At 38.0% G+C, this 22817-nt stretch overlaps 1 protein-coding gene across 14 annotated transcripts in view; it reads right to left on the bottom strand.

The window, feature by feature from the left end:
- MEF2A (myocyte enhancer factor 2A) overlaps positions 1–22817 on the bottom strand; it is a 167542-nt gene that overhangs the window by 12805 nt on the left and 131920 nt on the right. For 8 of the 14 annotated variants that reach the window (XM_045448773.1, XM_045448769.1, XM_045448770.1 and 5 more), the window contains 4 exons: positions 22416–22635; positions 21613–21672; positions 10147–10334; positions 576–599 (listed from right to left, as the gene is read on the bottom strand). In XM_045448773.1, coding sequence (XP_045304729.1) covers positions 576–599; positions 10147–10334; positions 21613–21672; positions 22416–22635 — 492 coding nt within the window. The remainder of the gene's footprint in view (positions 1–575; positions 600–10146; positions 10335–21612; positions 21673–22415; positions 22636–22817) is intronic. The other 6 variants (XM_045448777.1, XM_045448775.1, XM_045448772.1 and 3 more) reach the window with 1 other exon arrangement.

The following is a 22817-nucleotide window of genomic DNA, read 5'->3' as shown; positions in this document are numbered from 1 at the left end:
ACTTTTAAGAGCAGAGTATATCCTGCTAGACAAAAGTATAAAATCTGTGTAAATTACATTCGTTTTAGTAAACAGGGAACCCCCTTATGGTTCAGATCATCTCAGATAGTATGAAATAATTCCAACGCTGAAAAAGGTGACCTCACCAAAAATGATGTCATCTTTTTGAAGGAAAGAGAAATGGCACAAGACCATGTGTTACAATATGAGGAACTTCGAGGGTGAGGTCATTTTCTAAAAACATGTTAATAATTTGGGGAACTATATACGGTATTTTGTATCTTTCCTTAAAAAAATCTTTAACAAGTGTCTTGTGATCATTGACAACTCTTGTTTTTAAAGGCTCTGTTCCAGTGTTCCCTCAAGCAAACAAAAGGGGTCAAGATATACAATTATACATAGAGAAACGAGACAGACTCTGTAGTTCCAGTAGCTTGGTTCAGTTATTCAAAGTGCTTGCAGTGTTTAGTAACTACAAGAAAAACTATGTAACAAAGGGAACACTCATTAGATAAAAACGTTTAAGAGAATTAGTACTTTCTAGATCATTTGTAACTCCCTTCAGGCACACTCACCAACTCCAATTCCTCTTCCTCCGACTGTACTCAGCACATAAGAGGGATACAAGAGTTACTAAGACTGTTGATACTCAAAAATAAAATATTTCTTTAGAAAAACATGTTATTTGGACACTGGCAGTTACTTGGAACTCTCAAGAGATGATTATATATATGCAACGAATACAAATCTAAATTACTTGTTTCTTCACTGGTAGTTGATTTCAGAAGAAAGACAGGCTTTAAAGACACCACTCCCCCCAGGCTTCATCGGCTCCTATGATGGCCTCACCTACACACAGCCAGCTGCTGCAACAGTATGTCAAAGGAGTTCCTCATCACGATACCAGTTTATATTTGAAATCTTGAGAATACTTCATCCTCCCGTCCCTAGCCCACTGTGTCACACATGTCCATTATTCATCTTCTAGATGTGTGCTCTTTGGTCGGCAGAAATTATTTTGTTTCCTTATCTCACAGCAGCTAGCACAGTGTTATGAAACAATAAGAACTCAAACATTTGTTAGTAACGATTTTAAAAAACAGATTTATAGATCATCTGCAAATACCATTTTCATAGATATAATTTCACTGTGGAAAAGCCACACTTATGAAGAAAATGAGACTGGAAGAGAAGTGAACTGATAAATCATGTCCAGAAAAGAGTTGAATGAAATGTATTCGCTCCTTTTCTCCTAAGCATCTAGAAAACATTAGGCTAGAAATCATCTGCTAACTAGTTTTTTCCTTATTTTACTTTGAGTAAGTCAAATTTGTCAATCTATGGAAGGTATCTTTATAGGCACCACTGATACATGAAATCCCAATCTGAAAGCAAGTTCACCCGCAAACACTATAAAACAGGGAGGCTGGTCATCTACTCTGAGAAATAATCACTTGGTCTACAACTGCTATTTCAAATATGGGTAAAATGTTCTTCAACTGTTTAGTTATAGATATTTTTACACATCTCCAATGATAAGATTCACATCAAAATACTATGGGTGTGTGATGTATTAGTTTTCACTTTAACCTCAGGAAAAAGGGTGTAAAATTATTTATATGGCAAATTTTGAGTATTCTGCAAAGATGCTTCATGATCTCTGTAAAAAAAGACCAGCGATCCTGACCAGTTGCTAAATGCCTAAATGCAGTTTTGCCTTAAATTCTGCAGTTTACTGCTAATTCTTATAAACATATTTCTGAGTCTTAAATGAACCTTCCTATGGTTTTCATTTCTGAAAAATAGTGGCAGGCATTCCACATCTTGTTCCTGAAAGGTGACTATCCAAAATGCTTAAATGTTTTTTCTGAACTCCTTTTTTTTGGCGGGGGGGGGGGGGGGGGGGGGGGGAGGGGGGGAGGGAGGGTAGAGTATATTTCTTTGTTATGTATGTATGTAGTTTTCACTTTGTATCCTGACATAATTTTGCCCTTAGAGAGCAGCTACAAACAGAGCATAGCATCACATACTGTACCCCAGCAGTTCCCCCCCACCCCCCATCCAGGTTTACATTCCAAAGAAACATGTTCCAGTTGTCAAAACTAATAAAAAGACCATAGCAGAAACGAAATCTACAGACTTCACTTGGACTTCCCTGGTCTTCTTCACAATGTCCCTGTACTGACTGAGGACCAAATCCTGCGTCCCATATGCCCTTAATTGTCATGCATCCTTACTCTCCTCTAGTCTTCGACAGTTCCCTCCCATCTTTCCTTGTTTTTCATGACCTTGATAACTTTGAAGAGTACTGGTCGAATATCTTGTTGAATGTCCCACAATGTGGGTCTTTTATTTTCTCAGATAAAGAGCGTGGATTTTTGCAAGAATACCAAAGAAGGTGACTGTGACCCTCTTAGCGCATCATATCAGAAGACATGCCATCTCATTACCAGTGATGTCAAGCTTGATTGCCCGGTTACGGTTACATCTTCGAGCATTCCCCACTGCAAAAATCACCACCTTTCCTTTGTAATCAACACTTATTTGGGGAGAGACATTTTGAGGATGTGAAAATACCCTGTTTTTCCTTAAACTTTTGCTCACTCATTTTAACATCCGTTGACCTTGCCTGGCCTGGTCTCTGTACTGTAGTGTTATAACAATGATTTGCTATTTCGCTCTTTCTGTTCACATATGTTAATTAGAATTCTTCTCTAAGGAAGAGCTGTCCCTTCTCCATTCATTTATTCAATAATTTACTCGTATCAGTAATAGACTTGGTATTTTTTTTCCTTGGGTAATAATCCAAATCTATTACTTATTTTGTTACTTAAACTGTTCTCATTTTGGCCACTGGGAACTCTTCTGAAAGGCTGGTTCCTGTGACCTTTTCACCTGCACTTCCTTATCCTCTGGCACCTGACTCATCTTGAATTTTCGTCACCCCAGCTCTACAATCACTTCTCCGAGGAGTCCTGATTCCCTTTGTTGGAGAATGTTTAGAGACAAAGATCCAGCACTAGCTGTACTCAGTTACCAGGTGTCACTGTTTCAAGGGCCTATCAGCAGACAGAGCTAGGAAACGTATGATGTGTACTATTCATGTGTATATACATTTATATTTCTCTACCTATATATGTCAAAAAAAAACCACACTGAAACTTCCAACTGCAACCCAGAAACACAGGTTCACTGTAGCCTCCCCCAACCCCACACCCACCTTGCTTATTTGTAACTTTTTTTTCCCCAAAAATGAGAAATCTGGCTTTATCTATAACGTATTCACTGTTTTGAGTGTGTAACAAATTTACTATCTTGAACTCAATGATTTCCTACAATTTTTTTGTTCTACCTAGAATAAAACAATGTCCAAAGTTACTGGGAGCTCTTTTCTTCCTCATCCCCTTCAGTGCCATCATCTCACCCACTTGTGATACAGTTAATATTCACATGTCACGGTCTGCATTCAGTCTTCAATTCCCCTGGAATCCTGGCTTTTAACTGCATATGGTAAAAGTCACTCTATGTATTGTATAGTTTTTACGGATTTTAACACAAGCATTGACTCATACGTACATCTAACACCACAGGATCACAGAATGGTTCCATTACCTCAAAAATTCACCTCAAATTTGTAGTCAACTCCTCTCTCCATCCCTGGCAACAACCACTCATCTGCTTTGCATTTTCCAGAAGGAAATGTAAATGGGATCATATACTATGTAGTCTTTTGGATCCAACTTCTTTCATTTAGTAAAATTCATTTAAGATTCATCTATACTGCTGTGAATAAATAGCTCATCCTTTCTTATTGCTGAGCAGTATTCCTTTGAATGTTCCACAGTGTGTATAGCATCCACCCATTCATCTGCTGGAAGGACACTTAGGTTGTCTTCAAAGGTTTTGGCAACTATGAAAAATACTGATTTCTGTAGAAACATAGTTTTAATTCACTTGGGAAAATTCTCTAGGAGAGAATTGTTGGGTTGTATGACAAGTATATACTGAACTTCATAAAAAGATGCTGATCTGTTTTCCAAAGTGGTGTATGAGTTTGCATTCCAAGCACGAATGTGGGAGAGTTCTTGCTGTTCTGCATCCTCGCCAGAACTTGGGTGTTTTTAGTATTTTGGTTTTGTTGGGTACTTTTACTTGGGTATAGCTGACACACAATGTTACATTAGTTTCAGGTGTTCGACACAGCAATTCAGCAACTCTATACGCTATCCTGTGCTCACAAGTGTAGCTACCATCTGTCACCAAACAATGCTGTCACAGTATCACTGACTATATTCCCTATGATTTTATTTTTAAAAATTTTAGCCATTCTAATAGATGTATAGTTGTAGCATTCTGGACTCAAGTCCTTTACTGGATATGTGATTTGCAAACAGCTTCTCCTAATATTTTTATTCTCTGGATAGGGCCTTCACAGAGTTAAACTTTTTTGATAGTGAAACTATTTTGATAAGCATCAATATATCAAACTTTTCTTTATGGACCATGCTTTTGGTGGTGTATTGTTTTTTTCCAATGTTTTCTTCTAGAAGTTTCAGGGTTTTTGTATTTTGCATTTGAGTCTATGACACATTTTGAGTTAATTTTTGTATAAGGTAGGAGTTCTACTTTGAGATTTTATTTTTGCATATGGATGTTGAATTGTTCCAACAGAGTTAGTTATAGCAACTATCCTTTCTCCACTGAATTGCTTTACTGCCTTTGCCAAAAACCAACTGAACGTATTTGTGTAGGTCTATTTTCTGGGCTCTCTGTTTTGTCCAGTGATCTACGTGCCCATCTTTGTGCCTGTACCACACCTTCTTGATTACCATGGCTTTATAGCAGCTCTTGAAACCAGGTAGTATCTTCCTATTTTTGTTCTTTTTCAAAACTTTTGGCTATTATAGTTCCTTTGCCTTTCCATATGTATTTTAGAATTGGTTTATTGATACCTACAAAATAGCTTACTGTGATTTTGATTGGGATTAGTTTAATGTATAGATCAATTTAGGAATAAGCGACATACGATACGGAGTCTTCAAATCCATTAACATAATGTACCTATTCATAAAAGCCTTTGATTTCTTGCAACACTGTTTTCTAGGTTTTAGCATGCAAATCATGAACACATTTTGTCTGATTTCTATCTAGGTATTTCTTTAATTTTTGGTGCTATATAAATGGGATTTTTAAATTTCAAGTTCCAGTTATTCATTGTTAGTATAAGAATACAATCCATTTTTATATATTGACTTTGTACCCTATGACCTTGCTAAACTCACTGACTGGTCCCAGGAGGCTGGGTTTTGTTTTTTGGTTTTACAGATTCTTTATGCTTTTCTACATAGATAATTATGTCTTCTGTGAATAGAGACAGTTTCATTTCTTCCTTCCCAAAATGTATACATTTTAGTGATTTTTCTTGCTTTACTGTTCTGTCTGGGACTTCTAGTACAATGCTGAAGATGAGTGGTGAGAACAGACATCATTTGCCTAGTTCCTAAATTAATAAAATACAGTATTTTCCCTTTATTTTAATTAAGCACCTTAGTTGTAGGACTTTTGTAGATGTTCTTCATTAGGTTAAAGACGTTCCCATCTTTTCCAAGTTTGCTGAAAAATTTTTGTTTTTATCATAAACGCTGAATTCTGTTTACAGTGAATTATATGGATGATTTTTCATATAACCAGCTTTTGTATTCCTGGGATGAAACCATTTGGTTTTGATACACTATCCCTTTTTACACATTGATGAAAATTATTTACCAGTATTTCACTGAGGAGTTTATCATGAGGCATACTCATGTACTTACGTACATTTCCAAGTACAGTTGTGGATTTTTCTATTTCACCTTTTAATTCTATCAGTTTTTGCTTTATAAATTTTGAAGGTCTTCTGTTAGGTGCATATACATTAAAGATACTTATTTCTTTGGGGCGCCTGGGTGGTTCAGTCAGTTAAGCGTCTGACTTCGGCTCAGGTCATGATCTTGAGGTTTGTGAGTTTGAGCCCCAAGTTGGGTTCTGTGCTGACAGCTCGGAGCCTGCTTCGGATTCTGTGTCTCCCTCTCTCTCTGCCCCTCCTCTGCTTGCACTCTGTGTTTCTGTTTCTCTCTTTCAAAGATAAACAAACAGGGGCACCTGAGTGGCTCAGTCAGTTAAGCGTCCGACTTCAGCTCAGGTCATGATTTCACGGTTCGTGGGTTTGAGCCCCGTGTCAGGCTCTGTGCTGACAGTTCAGAGCCTGGAGCCTGTTTCAGATTCTGTGTCTCCCTCCCTCTCTGCCCCTCCCCCACTCACACTCCATCTCTCTCAAAAATAAACATTAAAAAAAATTTTTTAAAAAGATATTTCTTGGAAATTGGACTATGTGCTGTCCTTCTTTATCATTGGTAATATTCCTGACTGTAAACTCTACATTGTTTGGAATCATTATGGCTATGTTGGCCTTCTTATGGTTAATGTTTGTATGGTATGTTTTCTCTAGTGTTCACTTTCAAATAGGTATCGCGTTAGGTGTAGGTTAAGGGCTTATAACAGTGTATTTACGATTTGCTTCTCTGTCTTCTGTTGCCCATGTATTTTATTTTTACATGTGCTATAAGTACAAAATTCATTCCCACTGTTTTTGCTTAGAAAGCTGGTGATCTTTTGGAGCAATTTTAAAAAAGGAAAATGCCCAGATTTTGGTTTCTAATACCATTCTCCAATAAAAGGAACCAAGGTTCCTTGGAGAAATGCCTGGTTCTAGCACTGGGGCAGGAAATATATAGGATGAGCCTAGAGCATTTTGTACTACCTGAAAAATTTCCAAGCGACTCCCCCATGCTCCCCACCACCAAAAAAACCCCATGAGGATGACTGTGTGAGAGAGGCACAGGAACCACCCAACAAGTCCTCAATCGCTAAAGCTAGAACAATGTGAGCAAAAGAATAAGACAGTATTGGTAAAATTAGGTATTCACAGCATTTAGGAGTATTATAACCCCAAGTATAAATGTCCATAAGTCCATATTAACATAAATTATTAAATAAATGAAAGTGAACAGATCAGTCACCTGTGCAGAAGAACTCCAAATAACTGATGTAGACATTCTGCCCTCCAGGAGGTAGAGCCTCACTCCCCACTCCTTAAGTATGGACCTTGCATAGGACTTCCTTCCAAGGAGGACAGTTTGGAAAGGAAGAAGAGTAACTTTGCAGCAGAGAAACCCATGGAACACTACATCAGCAAGATGACCAAGGTTACCATCAATAGTAATTACCGATAATGATAGATATGATGTGATAAAAATGGCACTTTACCTCTATGGCCTTCCTCCCTGAAACCAATAACCCTAGTCTAATCATGAGAAAAAAATCCCAACTGAGGAGCATTCTACAAAATACCTGACCAGTACTTCTCAAAACTGTCAAGGTCATTAAAGCAAGGAAAGTCTTACAAACTATCACAACCAAGAGGAGGCTAAGGAGACATGACTATCAAATGTAACCTGGTGTCCTGGATGGGATCCCAAAACAGAAAACACATGCAGTTAAAAACTAAGGACATCTGAATAAAGTATGGTTTCAGTTAATAACAGTGTATCAATACTGACTTGTTAGTTGCAACAAGTGTTACCATACTAATGCAAGATGTCAACAATCGGAGAAATTGGGTGTGGAGAGCTTTCTATCCTATCTTTGTAATCTTTGTAAACATTTAAAATAAAATGTTTATAAAATTATTTTATTTTCATTTACTTCATTTCCATTGTTCTTTGTTGCTTTGTATAGATCCAAGTTTTTGCTGGTATCATATTCCTTCTGTGAAGGACTTCCTTTAGCATTTCTTGTACAGTAGGTCTGCCGGCAATGTATCCTCCAGGTTTTTTGTTTGAGAAAGTTTCTCTCTTTCATTTTTGAAAGATATTTTTGCTGGATACAGAGTTCTAGGTTGAGGGGGTTTTGTTTTGGATCTCAGTACTTTGTTACTCCGCTGTTCTGCAGCTTGTGTAGTTTCTGAAGTATGTTATAAATTCTTACCTTTGTTCTGTCTCTTCCCTCTGGCTGCCTTTAAGATTCTTCCTCTTTGTCTTTTGCTTTTAGCAGTCTGAATGTGTGTGTACCTATCCTACTTGGTGTTGTTATGAATTCTCCAAATATTTCTTCTGCTCTGTTCTCTCTCTTCTCTTTTTGGAAGTCCAATTACAAACATGTTAATCCACCTGATAAAAGTCTACAGCTCTTGAAGGCTTTGTTCTGCTGTTGTTTGCGCCATTTATTTTCACTCTTCTTTCTCTTTGTATTGCAGTTTGGGTAATGCCACTGACCTACAGGTCTTTCCTCTTGCTAGGTCTTTAGTGTATGATTTGAGTTCATTTAATTAGGAATTGGGCTGGGTTTGAGCTTCACTGTTGCAATGGTTACCCTCAGTACATCCACCATGGGCCTCAAATCCCTCTGGGAAGATGTGAGCATTGATTTGTCAGGGGCAGTTTGTTTTTTCCCCAGTGACTGCTCCATTCTCAGTATGAAGCCTTCTCTTGTTGGTGCCGTGCTCCAGGCCGCGGTGCTTCTCGGTCACCCTGCCCTGCTCCTCCACCATGGGCTGAGATCTTTTTCCATCTCCATTTCTCCACATACAATGGGAGGTCACCAGTGCCTTCAGGGTGACACCTTCTGTTTTTCATCTCCTCACAGACTTCTGGTCCATAGGAGAGAAAGGGGAAAAGGGCCCAGGCAAAACTTTTTATCCCTAGTGTGGTGGCTGCTCTTCCCCTCTCCCATTTGTATGCTACACAGACTTTTTCAGAGTATCGCCAGTCTCTTCTGTGAGTACCTAGTGGGGTTCACGGAGAAAAAGCCTATCAAAGAACTCCGACTCCTGTATCACAGCCCTAGAGGTTTCCCACTGTCCTGCCAGTGAACACTTGACCTCCAGCAATCCACCAATCATCTGAGCTTAACTCTTATTACCTGTGTCTTACCCAGGTAAGTCAGTGCTCAAATGTCCTCTCCCTGCAGTTTCTGTCTCTCCCTAGAGCCCGGGCCACTTGGTTGCCATGACATCTCATCACTACGATCTATCCACGGAGAACTGTGAACCTGTCTGTCCTACTCATTTTCATTGTAAGGCTGGGAGCCACACGGTCTCCAGCCTTCTATCTCCAAATGAAAAAGTCCTTGTTTGTTTCTTGACTTAAAAGATTTTGGTCCTGGCTCCCTTTTGTATTACCCTGGACAAGTACTAGTTTCCTCATCTCTACCTAGCCAAAATTACAGTATAATTGACAGTCAAATAGGACAATGCATAGGAAGATGTTTGGGAATCTACAAAGCATCATACATACATAGAATTATGATCTAAAGCCTGACAGCATCAACTTTCACTTAGCGAGAAAAAATCAAATAGTGAGTTTAGCAGCTGCACCGCAGAAAGGACACCTGGCACATCACACTGTTAGTCAAACAACAGTGATACAAAGAATGGTTTTAAAACATACTCTAATTTTTTTCTATAAGAGGCTAAAGGGGATACATATACTCTTCTTCATAAATATAGGATTAAAAAGCATATGAGGCTGGAACTATGAAGACATTGCTAAGGGCTGGGGTGGAGAGACCTGTATTCTTTACAGAATTAAATGGGAAGGTGATCTGAGAAGGAATAAACAAAAATTATTTGGAGAATAACTCATTCAGTTTTGATGCACTGTTCCCTATTCTGCAATGGTTCTCTTTGGTATGTAGAATTTTCTAAAACCTGGTTTAGTGTTTCTCCTACAGAAAAGCATGTATAATTGATTACTGAAAATACACAAAGTACAGAGAAGAAACACCTAAGTCAGGTTTAATTTATAAATTTGGTGATGGGATCTCTGAGCAAAGGTTCCTGCCTGGTAAAACTAAACTTACACATAACAGCCTCTCTTTATTTAGCTTTAATTTTAAATAACCACTCGGCATATTTACATCCTGTTTTTCTATAATCTGATTTCTGTGTATTTAAAATAGCTTTGCCTCTTCAAACGCTAACTTCAAATAGAAACATTCATTAGGAAAGGGTCTAGATTCTATGGCAGTACAGAAAATTCCAAAGGAAAACATAGTCTGGCTGTATAAAATGTGTCTCAAAGAATTAAGGTGAAGAAAATTTTAATGTACCAGGGGAGGCATCATGCCCTTGCTTGAAGGAGGGATGACAACGCGAAGATCTGGTTTTCGACTGTTCATTCCAAGATTGCCGCCACCGGGAGGAGGGGGAGACTTTGTAGGCATGACTTTGCCTAAACTGTTTGCACCAGTAGTTCCAATCAAATTTGGAGAAGCTCTGGAGTTTACAAATCCATTCCCTGGAAAAAGGAAATATCCTTCATTAACATGTAAAGAGTCATCAAAATACTCTGGTACAGATATGAAACAAGTTTTCCGTAGTCCTGGTTTTACAAATAAATTTTATAACACAACTCATTAGGAGCAAAAATATCAACCCCCAAATAAGCAAAAAGATCAACTCAAATCTGAAATACATATAAAACTGAAGACTTCTATCACTTGTTTTCAGTCTTACTGCTTGGACCTGCTGGGAGAGATACTTAAAACACAAGGCATCTCCTACTGGGGACTGAGATAACGGAGCTATTTTAAGAAACTGCTTGAGACCAGCCTAGTCATTCATCCCTGTGGCAGAGGCACTCCTACTAGTTCAGGGCCTGAACTAGTGACCAGGGCAACTCCTTCACTGCAGCTTCCTGAGCACTCAGCTCTACTGCTTTGTTTTCACCAAATGCTTGTTCCTTATTGCTCTACCGCTACCTGCTCCATTTCTTTGGCTGCTGGTAAGGTCTTCATTAAATATCTGTGGTCTGTCTGACTTTAATCATCTTATTCCTGCTTTTCAACTTCCCTAAAAGAACTCTATTAGAGGAAATAAGGAAATGGATATCTTGTGGTGTATGTTCTAGATATACAGTCCTTTTGGGCATCATTTGAGCTACAAGACAAATGTAAGAGGTCATCCCTATTTTCCTGGAGAGCGCAGTCATCCTAGGCCTCCTGTGTAACAGCCTTGTGGTTTGGGTGGCTGACTCCACTTCAATCACTGCTTGGCAACAGGTCCAAGCCAAGCCAGTGAGTATGGAGGCATTCTCCCTCCCTCACCACAGTGAGGGGATCCAGGAATGTCCAATCAGATCCTAAGTAGAGAAGCTGTTCTGTGGTGGTGAGGGAAGCTCCTGCATTCCTCCAAGGACAACGGAGGAAGCATTTTATTCTCCAGCCATTTTGAGACTCAGAAGAAAGCCAGAATGAGGAAAAAGCTGACAGAGAAGGAACTGCATCCTGAGTCGCCAAGAAGTAAAATGATGGGTCTCAAAGAACTGCAATGAGTTAATGACGAAAAACAATTATGTATTACATGTTTTTCACTTTAAGAGCATTTGTATTGGGTTATCAGAACATTTTAAATCTACAAAAGTTTCTTGAATGGAACAGAACTATTATTTAAAGCCATTTACAATCCAGACAGCGGTTGGTGGATTATAAAATATTTTCAGCAATAGTATTATAATGAATAGAGGCAACTGATTAAAAGATAGGGGAATTCGAAAATTTTAAAAATATAACTGGAAAGAGATGGATTAAGTTCTTAAAGATAAACAACTGAAGAAAATGGATGCTTCGATATATCTGCTTATAACATATTCAGAGTTTGAAAAACATGTTATTTAGGTGAATTATTTATATGAGTAACTAAAAATTGATGTGTGACAATGTGGTATAATCAACTTTATTGAATCCTGACCAGTGCATTTTCAACGGACAAAGAAAACAGCGGTGAGGTATGGCCCTTGGGAACTGGTCTATCTCTGCAGCAGCTGTCATTCAACGTGTCAGGATTCCAGATGATCAGTGTTTCCTCTCCCCTACACCTCACTCTCCCCCAACTCCTCCTGCTTTCTCTGACACTTTTACCAAGGGACACCAGTTTTAATTCATTTATGTGATTTAATTTTGCTGTGGGGACTGGTATTTCAGTTAACCTTATGAGGCAATTTCCATTATCTTGAAGTAGTACATATTAAGTCTGGGCCGAATCTCCTTTCCACACCCCAGAGAGCAATTCCTATGTTCTGCTAAGCTTCAGAAAGCAGTGCTATTAAGCAATCTCCTCCCCAGGCCACCCCCTGTGGAGTGGAGCGCATCCATGCACTGGGCAGAAGTAACTGCTAAACGAGCCATCTGGATAAAAACTGCTTATCAAACATTGTTCAAAAATAGGGGGTGTGACAGAAACTAACAGAATATTAGATTAACAAGTACAGATTAACGTTTCTCTTAATTAACAGGCACAAATATACATTTGTAATCTCTTTGATAACATTGAGAAGATTCTTATTTGCCTGATTTGTACTCAAATCTGAAGGGTAAGGCGGTATTTCTTCTCAAATACATTACGAGATGATTCGAGGATAATTTAGAAGAATGCATTATCAGGAAGCTCTATACTCTCTTCCCATGTGGAGTCTATGGTGCTGAAAAGCTACACATAATACCATAGCAACCCAGAGTGAAGAGAATCTAAAAGCATGGTATTTTTTAGTGTGAAGTCAGAGTCTGCAGCAGATAATTATTACAGGATGATGTAAGTGTTGGATAACTTGCCAGCCTGAAACATGATAACCTTATATGCACTATTTGTGATTTTGTAAAGTGTAGCAATATGCTATCTTAATATATTTCTTACTTCCTATTCACTTTTTATGACAAAATGAAGATATCACTGAGATAGATTTTTAAGGCAGATACCTTCAGGATATAACTCATGTTGACATAGTCTATAAATTTAAGAACTGCAGTACCAATTCTAAATGGATAAACCCAATTTAATGTGATTATTATTCAAATGTGTTTTTAGGTATTAAGGTAAATTACACCCTGACATAATACATGATACAAATGCTCTTGAGCAAACTGCATACCAATGCCTCTTGAAACCTAACAAAGCTAATTTCACTTACGGTCCTATAGCTCTGAGGCATATCATTCAATTATATCAGTCTGGCTCATATTTCAGAATATCGTATCAGCTGACATAATGCATTAAGTGGCTGGAAAGCACTCCATGTCCTTAATACTACTCTTTTAGGGCTAAATTGTAGACAGTGATGCCTTTAATGTCTTATTATTATGAATTAAATTCAGAAGTTGAACTGACATGCAAAGACTTGAAAATCTCAAAAGATTCTGAAAACCTCATTCAAAGCAAGGTTCAAGAACTGATTTTATCATATTTGACAAATTTTCATAAAACCTGACAAAGTTTCAGCTGATTATTCAGTAAATAAGCATTTAAAAATTTTTTTTTTTTCAACGTTTATTTATTTTTGGGACAGAGAGAGACAGAGCATGAACGGGGGAGGGGCAGAGAGAGAGGGAGACACAGAATCGGAAACAGGCTCCAGGCTCTGAGCCATCAGGCCGGAGCCTGACGCGGGGCTCGAACTCACGGACCGCGAGATTGTGACCTGGCTGAAGTCGGACGCTTAACCGACTGCGCCACCCAGGCGCCCCTAAATAAGCATTTTAAAAGCCTGTAAAATTGTATTTTTATAAAGAATGAGTTGATGAGGTTTCTAAAAGTAAAAAAGCCCATGAGTTTCAAGATTATTGATGACAAAAATAAAATAACTGATGACATATTTACTTGATTCAGTGGAAATTCCTGTATGATAGAGAGCATGGATTCTGTCCATTAGAAATGCATATCTACAACAGACACTGCTCATGAAATCCTGCTGCTTCTTTTCCTGTATACTGTATTCGCCCTCTCAATCTATCCCATGTGGACAGCCCCAAAGAGGCTTCTCCTCCTTCAGAGACTTCATGCACCCCCTGGCTTTAACCACTGCCTCAGTGTACCTCTTACATCTGTGCTTCTGCTTTATATCTCATTTCAAGTTCACATGCAACCATCTGGTGGCCTTTTCCCCAGATATGCTGCTGTCATCTCTAACACAACCTGTTTAAACTCCTGTACTACCGCCATCCCCAGTCACTTCCATCCCACTTTCACAGGGCTCAAGCCCTGCTATTCTTGCTTTACAGTGTTTTTCACTTCATCCATCTTCTCTTTAACTGCCGCTGCCTCTGCTACTCTGCAAGCCGTTACATGTTACCTTCACTCACCCCTAAACAATTCCAAGAGCTTCTTGAGCCCTTCTATATACTAGTCTGGTATATATATATTTTCTCTTTCTCAAAATGTTTTTACAAAGCAAAACTGCTGGAGATCAGAGACTTGATTCTGCACTTGATCTTTAAACACAAGCCCAAAGTTAAAAGGAGTTCCTGAAGTCATATGAACTACAAATTATCTAAGTATTAAATGTAAATTTTCCACAGAGAAATCTGTCTAGTAAGCCAAATCAGACTGCCACTATGGAAGATGGCCACAATTTACAGTATGGACAACACTGGTTTCACTTAGACAATGACATAGCCTGAAGACAAAAAATTATCACGTTACAAGGAAACACAAATGAATACTCTAATTTATTTGCTATAATAAAAGTTTTATGACTATGGAGATACCATATCAATATAGCATCATAGAAAGTTTAAAAAGTAGAAAACGAGAGGGAAGACTCCTACTTCCACTATCCCAACACAACTATGACAATCAGTTTGGATTTCCCTTCCTTTGAATTTTCCATAAGCATGGTTTTTTTTGCAGTTTTAAATCACAACTCAAAAGGAATTCAGCTGAAAATTTTAATCTACATAATTTTCATACTGTAGAATACGTTGGTTTCTTCCTATTGTTCACTACTCTAAATAATGTTGCAGTGAAACTTTGTATATTCTAGTTTATTTCTTTAGGAGAGTCCCAGAAATGGGATTAGTGGGCTCAGAGGCATAAACATTTTTATGACTACTGAAACACCTTGCCAAAATCTTTCTAGAAAGATTGCTACAATGCCATAAGCACATGAGATCATCAGTTTCAACATCCCTTCATCAGCTCTCCATGTCACAAAAAGGTGGTAATAGTTGGCAATTAGTAAGTTGTTTTTCTTTGCCATTTTTATTTAAATCTCCTGATACATCCTTTCAATTTTTGAAATTGAAGTTGGTTTTTTTCTTTCATTTAGGTACATAAATGCTTATCTGCTTATTAAATATTCCCCTACTTCTGACTTGTATTTTACCTTACTTTTTCTCTTAAGAAATGAGAAAATTTTTATCTCACAGAAGACTGGGGGTAAAGTAGTTGCAGGCTCAGTGGTTTTAGCAGCTCAATGTAGCGGACCTAGAACTTTCCAGCTTTCCACTCTGCCATCCTAGGCTTGTTGGCCTGTCCTCTTACACCGACTTGCTTCCTGATCTCAAGATGGGGCTGCACGTCTAGCTGCTGCATGTGGGCAATAACACCCAGAGACACAAAGACTGCTGAGTCTTTCTGAGAGTATGAATGTGTGTATGTGTCAATTTTTTTCTCTCTAGATTTTGGAATTAATAGTATAACAACTATGTACGTTACATTCTCTCATGATTTTAAAAGTGCCTCCACATTGGTGGTTTATAATTCCTTTTTAAAATCAAATGTATTATGTTTATTTTAAAAACTTGTATTAACGTAACACATAATACAAAATGGTGCACAAAACAAAAACTTCAAAGATCAAGGACTTTTCTGGGGGAGTGTAGGGGAGAGGGAAAATGGGTGATGGGCACTGAGGAGACACTTGTTGGCATGAGCACCGGGTGTTGTATGTAAGCCAATTTGACAATAAATTATATTTAAAAAAAAAAAAAAAAAAAGGACTTATCATAAAGTGAACATCCACGTACCCATTAGATCAGGAAAAAGAATATTGCCAAACCCCCAAAGTCTCTATAATTGGGCCCCCCAAAACATTACTATTGTCCACCTACCCAAAGTAACCAGTATTGTGATTTTTATAGTAACTTGTTTTTCTTTATAGTTTTACCACCTATCTATACATGCATCCTTAGCACTGTAATTTTGCTCGCCTGCTTTTCACACTGTATTTGAATGGAACCAATCTGTATTTGCATCTATTGTCTCTCATTCAATAAAAGTTTGGTAAATTCATCCACACTGTTAATTACTGCTGTCATGTCTTCCTTTTTGTTGCAGTATAGTATTTCTTTCTTTTTTTTTTTTTTTTCCAACGTTTATTTATTTTTGGGACAGAGAGAGACAGAGCATGAACGGGGGAGGGGCAGAGAGAGAGGAAGACACAGAATCGGAAACAGGCTCCAGGCTCTGAGCCATCAGCCCAGAGCCCGACGCGGGGCTCGAACTCACGGACCGCGAGATCGTGACCTGGCTGAAGTCGGACGCTTAACCGACTGCGCCACCCAGGCGCCCCAGTATAGTATTTCTTAATATAAACGTACTATCACTTTATTTATTTGTTCTACTGTTGATACAAATTTGGATTATTTCTAGATGTTGGTTGTAACAAATAATGCCATGCACATTCCTTTACATCTCTCTTGGTGCTCATGGTATACCCATGCATTTCTCTACAGCATATAAAGATGAGTAAAAATGGTTCACTGTAGAATGCACACATCTACACCTATGTAGACAATGTCAAAATGGCTGCACCAATCTGTACCGCCATCATCAGCATATGAGTTTGAATTTTTCCATAGCTTGTCAACACTTGGTATTATCTGCCTATTCCAAGGCCATTCTGTTAGGTGTATAATGCTATCTGTGGCTTTAGTTTTGCATTTCCTTGGTTACTGAGAATAAGCATCTTTTTATTTATTTATTTAAATTTAAGTCCAAGTGAGTTAACATATAGTGTAATAATAATTTCAGGAATAGAATTCAGTGATTCATCGCTTAAATATAACACTCAGTGCTCATCCCAACAAGTGTCTGACTCCTTTAGGACCCTCACCCCTTTAGCCCTTCTCCCCCCCCAACACCCTGCCAGCAAGACCTCAATTGGTTCTTATGAGCATTTTGTCACATGTTTACTAGACACCTGGAGAGCTTCTCTTGTGAAATGTTTGTGTTCTCGTGCGCATTTTAAAAAATCAGATTTTTTTTTTCGTGATGACTTACAGTATTCTTCATAAAAAGCCCTCTGTTTTACACACACACACATACACACACACACACACACACACCCATATTTTCCCACTCTATCTTGCCTTTTCATTCTCTTCATGGTGTTTTTGATGAACAAAGATTCCTTTCATGGTTAGGTTTCCTCTAGTTTCCTGGTTAATGTCTTTCCCTATCCAGAGTTTGTTCAATGCTTAAATTAAAAAGTTCAAGGATGCTTCGGCTTTCACTCTGACATAGGCCCGAAGCATCCTATCTTCTGGAGAGCAGAAGACTCAACAAAAATTAAAATAAGAATAAGGCAAATGGAGGGCTCATCTATAAAAGTATTATGCATTTGAAAATGACAGTATCAGTAAAAATGTGACAGTTTAAAGGTGAAGCGAAGCTATCTGGAAGTGGCTCATTACAAGTCTCTAAGCCTGGAATGCCACAGTAAGCTATTATACATGTTATGTATAGAACATTTGTTTTAAACAAGCATCTTTGGATATTGGTTGCTAGCTGAATTATTCTGTCACCAGAGATTTATCTCCATATGATTAAATTCTCTGAAATTTGCTGAGAGTTTTTGCGGCCCAGCATGTGGTCATTCTTCATTTTTTGTATAACAACATTTTTTTTAATGTAAAACACAGATATTGAAAAGAATGTTTATTCTGTACTATAAGCATAGATGACCACAGTCTAGCTTCAGAAAGTGGGATGCCATAGCTACTGCAAGGGATTGTTAAACTCTGATTCACTCTACTTCCCTGGTCCCGCCTTTTGGGGTCTCAACACAGGGGGCCAAGAACACATTTGGGCCCTCCCAACTCTTTGTGGACCCTGAACTTTGATCTCTCTGTCCCCCTGGGTTTCTCAGGCTGTCATCCTCTGCTTCTGAAGCACCCCACTGTGGAAGTGGCAAATACCACCTGAGGAAAAGTAGTCATAAATGTTGGGCTCACCCTCCTGAAGTCTCTGTCTCTGTCATTCCCTGGATCTTGAGCCAGAAATGCTTCACTATCTTGTTAGTTCTCAAATGCTTCATGCAGATTTTAAAAATGTTTTCCCTAGCATTTCTAACTGTCTTCAGTGCAAGGGCTGGTCCCAATGAACAGCTCTGCTATTAACACAGCACAAGCCTGATAGTCTTGTTTCTTTTATTAAACCTCAATTTCAACTTATGGAAGTCTTCACACTCAAAAATGCTTTTCTATGTATATTAAGATCAGAAGCAAGATTTCCCAAAATGTTTTATATGGCACTAATTATGAAAGATGCTTTTTCATGAGGGAAAAAAAATGAAGGGTTCGATTATGAAATCACTTTGAGTAACCATATTTATACACTAAGCTTAATGACTCACAAAACAGATTAACATTTTAAAGGTTCTGAATGTCCTACAGAGAAGAAAGTTGTTTAATTTCATTTAGCACAAAGTTTATCAAACATGTAGAAATGTACCCTGAAAAATACACATTAGAAAACATGAGGCACACCTGGGTGGCTCAGTCAGTTAAGTATCTGACTCTTGATTTTACCTCAGATCATCTCATGGTTGGTGAGTTCGAGCCCTGTGTTGGGGGATTCGACAGCAGCGCCTGCTTGGGATTTTCTCTCTCCCTCTCTCTGCCCTTCCCCTGCTCATGCTCTCTCTCTCTCAAAATAAATAAAACTTTTTAAAAAATTAAAAAAAAAACCCATACCCATATCTTTTAATATTTTTTCTTCTGCATTTCTCTGGAAATTTTAACTGTTTAACCTTTTCATTCATAAAGACTTTACTTAGGTAAAAAATGAGTTTAAACTATTTTTCCAAACTACTAAACCAAAATGGCACCATTGTTGAAAATAAGCTAAAATGTATTATCTGACTCTCTCTCACAAAATACCATGTCTAAAATACCTATGAAAGACCATTTATTTTAATGGGAAAATTTATAGCAAGAAGCACATTAAACTCACGTATGCTCCAAGTACTGCACAGAAATAACCACTTCCAGCTGGTCTCCAAATTAAGTGACATAAGAGGTCTCCTCAGTTAAGTCTAATTCTGAGGTAGCATATATTAAAAACCAGTTATAACACACAAGCCATTTAGAATACAATCCAAACACAAGTAGAATAAGTAAAATTACACCTGATATATATAAAACTAGGCATATAGGAGTAGGAACTAATGAAGAATCAAGATAGCCAATCTCGTGTGTTAGGAGATGCTGAGGTGTGCCCTAAGAAGCAGGCTTTATCTGTGTACAAGTAATAATAGAAACAGGCTTTTAAATAACTAAGCACTTAAAATATTTTAATTAAATTTTAAATGTTAATACAAATTCATGTTTGCTAATCACGATTATTAATACTACTAACACTAGCACACTAAGGTGGTTGCCTATGATGGGGGAAGAAGGGAACAGGAATGCAACACAGGTGTAAGAGGGATTAATAAATAACATTGAGATGCTCCATATAAACCAGTGGTGATGTGCCATGATCTAAGGACTGCGATCATGCAAGCCCTCTAAACAGGAGGGTCCAGATGTGGGGGAGGCTTACAAAAAAAGAAAATGAATGGGAAAAAAAAAAAAAAAAAAAAAGAAACAGGGTTACATGCAGAAGGTCAAATTAGGACAATGACAAAGTCTGACTTTCAAATTACCAAGGGAACACAGAAAACTGAGCAGCAGAGACAAAGTTTAGATTTATAGTTGCATGCAGATAAGAAAAAAAACAGTGAAAAAGCCTTTAGGAAATGTGGGAAGTATAAGAAAAAAAATGAGGAGGGGCACCTGGGTGGCGCAGTCGGTTAAGCGTCCGACTTCAGCCAGGTCACGATCTCGCGGCCCGTGAGTTCGAGCCCCGCGTCGGGCTCTGGGCTGATGGCTCAGAGCCTGGAGCCTGTTTCCGATTCTGTGTCTCCCTCTCTCTCTGCCCCTCCCCCGTTCATGCTCTGTCTCTCTCTGTCCCAAAAATAAATAAACGTTAAAAAAAAAAAAAAATTTAACAAAAAAAAAAAAAGAAAAAAAATGAGGAGAGAAGTGAAACACTTGTTTGACAGGAGGAAGAACCGTGTTTACAATGCCAGAGGATGAAAAAAAAGTAAAGGCAATGCAAAAACACATTAGAAATCATCAAAGAGTAAACTCCATGAAATAAAACGAATTTTGAAAATAAAACCAAGAACTAGTTAAAATTAACTTTAAATGAAATAGAAATGTTTGATTCCAGCCTTAACCAGGAAAGGAAGTAGAAGGGAAAGGAAGTCTTGGGGGAATAAAAGCATATGGGAAAATTTAACACGAAGAGTATATGGGCATGCAAATAACTAAAATGGAACTGAAATAAACTCTAAATATCTGGAAATACATGTACCAGTATAGCAGTGCTAATGTATAATTGTTAAGACCTTTATGAATTTTTCCACAATGAATTATCTGTTCAAAAAGATCCAACAATGGGTCTTATATTTAATTCCATTCAAACAGCTATTAATATAGGGGCAGACATAATTAGGTGCTTATTCCTAGTTTAGGTCACTGTATGTTTTGTAACTTATCTCAACAATATCTGTTTTTTCTCATCATTTTAAATTAAGTTATTCAATGATCTCCATTAATTTTCTTGAGGCAGAAGCTCCTTACATTTTTGTAGAATGAATGGGTTGAATACATGCAATTGGGATTTTTCCGGTAAGAGATCTATGTTCAGAAGTCTCCAGGGACACACAATACCTAAAAGCAGGGAGGAAGTTCCCACCCTTGTTTTTAGATAACAGTGATGACAATTGTCATTATCCCAGATTAAGAGACCAAGACCACTTAATGTGATGATTATCCAAAGGGATACAGTTATTCTTCTAACTCTTTAACATACATACCATATTTCCGTAATGCTCAGTTCACAATCTATCTTTACTGGCACATCAACATTGGGTGACACCTTCACAATGTGTTTAAACTTGCTGGTCATCTTTAGAAAGGATGCCAAAGCAAAAAAGCCAATTTGGCAGCAACTGTGAAAATATGTGAATGTTCTACACATGGCCACCAAAACAGATCCCTCAAAGACAAACTCCTCAACTCTCTTTGTAGCTCTAAAATTAGGTCCACCATTTCTGTGTACTGCAATCACTCTAAAAACATTTCATGCTACTTACTGTAAGATGTATCGGTCTGCTAATAGTCTAAGTTTGGTGAGAATAGAGGATACAGAAAGCTTCTCTGTGTAAGAAATTGCCTTGATGAAAAAACTGTATTAAGGCAATTTTGTCTCTAGCAAAGAACAATATCTGCTATGAAGGAGGCACTTGAGGCCAAGGTATAAAGAATAGAGCAGGGTTGTTATTAAAAAATGTTAAGTATTAGTAAAAGTACTCCTCAGAAGACAATTAAGTCTACAAAGGGACATGTCTATTCTGATCATATACCCCATTTTTAGCTCTTCACTTGATAGAAGGCGTTATTTGATGTACAATATTCCTTTCATCTCACATAGGATAGATGCCTACAAAGTGAAAACAGGAGTAATTCACGCACCCACTGGGCTGCTTCCGGCTCCATTTGGCACTGTGAGGTCTGAAGTGCTCAACATCCCACCTAAAAACGTTACAGAGAGAAGAGACAGGGCAAAGAATGAATATGAATTGGTTCTCCTTATCTGAATGAAGTAACCTGCACTCCTTTCCTAAAAAACAAAAACTAGCCTAGTCTGAATTTGGCATTACTGTGCAAAATGATGTAGTTAAATGTGTGTGTGTGTGTGTGTGTGTGTGTGTGTGTGTGTGTGTGTGTAAGCTCACCTATCAAGCTCTTAAAGTGTATGCCTTCCTGTATCAGTATCAAATAGCAAAATGATGAGAATGGGGGCAGTGCTAATGGAGTACTAGTCAATCTAGGATTTAAAGGAGAGGAGACACTGCACTGCAAAGTGTGAAGAAGTAAATGCACTGCAAATTTTTGCTGAATTAATGAACTCTAACTCCAATCAGGTAGATCTATTCTCAGTATTTTTAACATGACTGGCTCACACCCAAACTTCAAGTCTTTGCTCATGATATGCTAATTAAATTTTCTGCCTGTCAAAGTATGGCTTTCCTATAATAAGGAAAATTCTAGATGGCAAATTCTGTAGTATCGTTCCACTGTGCCTGAAAGGATGTTAGAGAGCCCATATTAAAGTTTCAAAAATACTCTTTAAAATGGAGCCAATTATGTAGCAGTGACTCTTGCTCATCAAAGACAGAAAATTACAAGTAGCAAAATAAGAAACTGCTTATGTTAGTAATTCATTTTACCACCCTTTTTGTGAAAGAATCAGCAGAATAGGTATTACTACATACCTGCACTGCCAGTACTTGGTGGTCTCTGAGGGACTCCAGGGGACACATTTCTGTGTAACGTGGCTTGAGGTGGAGACAGCATGCTTGAATCGGCTAATGTTGAGCTGGCTGCCAAAGACGGGGACACAAGTGAACTCCCTGGGTTAGTATAGGACAAAGCATTAGGGCTGGTCACAGGGACTGTGACAGACATTGAGAAGTTTTGAGGTGGTAAACCAGGCTGTAAATAAAGAACAAGGAAGAAAAAACTGTTAGTTTCGTTTTCATCTATATTAAATGTAATAACTTACAAACTTTCATGTGATAAAGTAACTCTAGTTATTAAAATTAGAGGAAGAGGATAGTTTCCTACTAAATTTGCAGATTCAAGCTGCTTTCTTTGGAACTGTATTTGAACATAAG

The sequence above is a fragment of the Leopardus geoffroyi genome, chromosome B3 (genome assembly GCF_018350155.1).
Source record: "Leopardus geoffroyi isolate Oge1 chromosome B3, O.geoffroyi_Oge1_pat1.0, whole genome shotgun sequence".
NCBI lineage: Eukaryota > Metazoa > Chordata > Mammalia > Carnivora > Felidae > Leopardus > Leopardus geoffroyi.
Note: the sequence above shows the minus strand (reverse complement) of the source record. Positions and strands in the feature narration are given on the sequence as shown.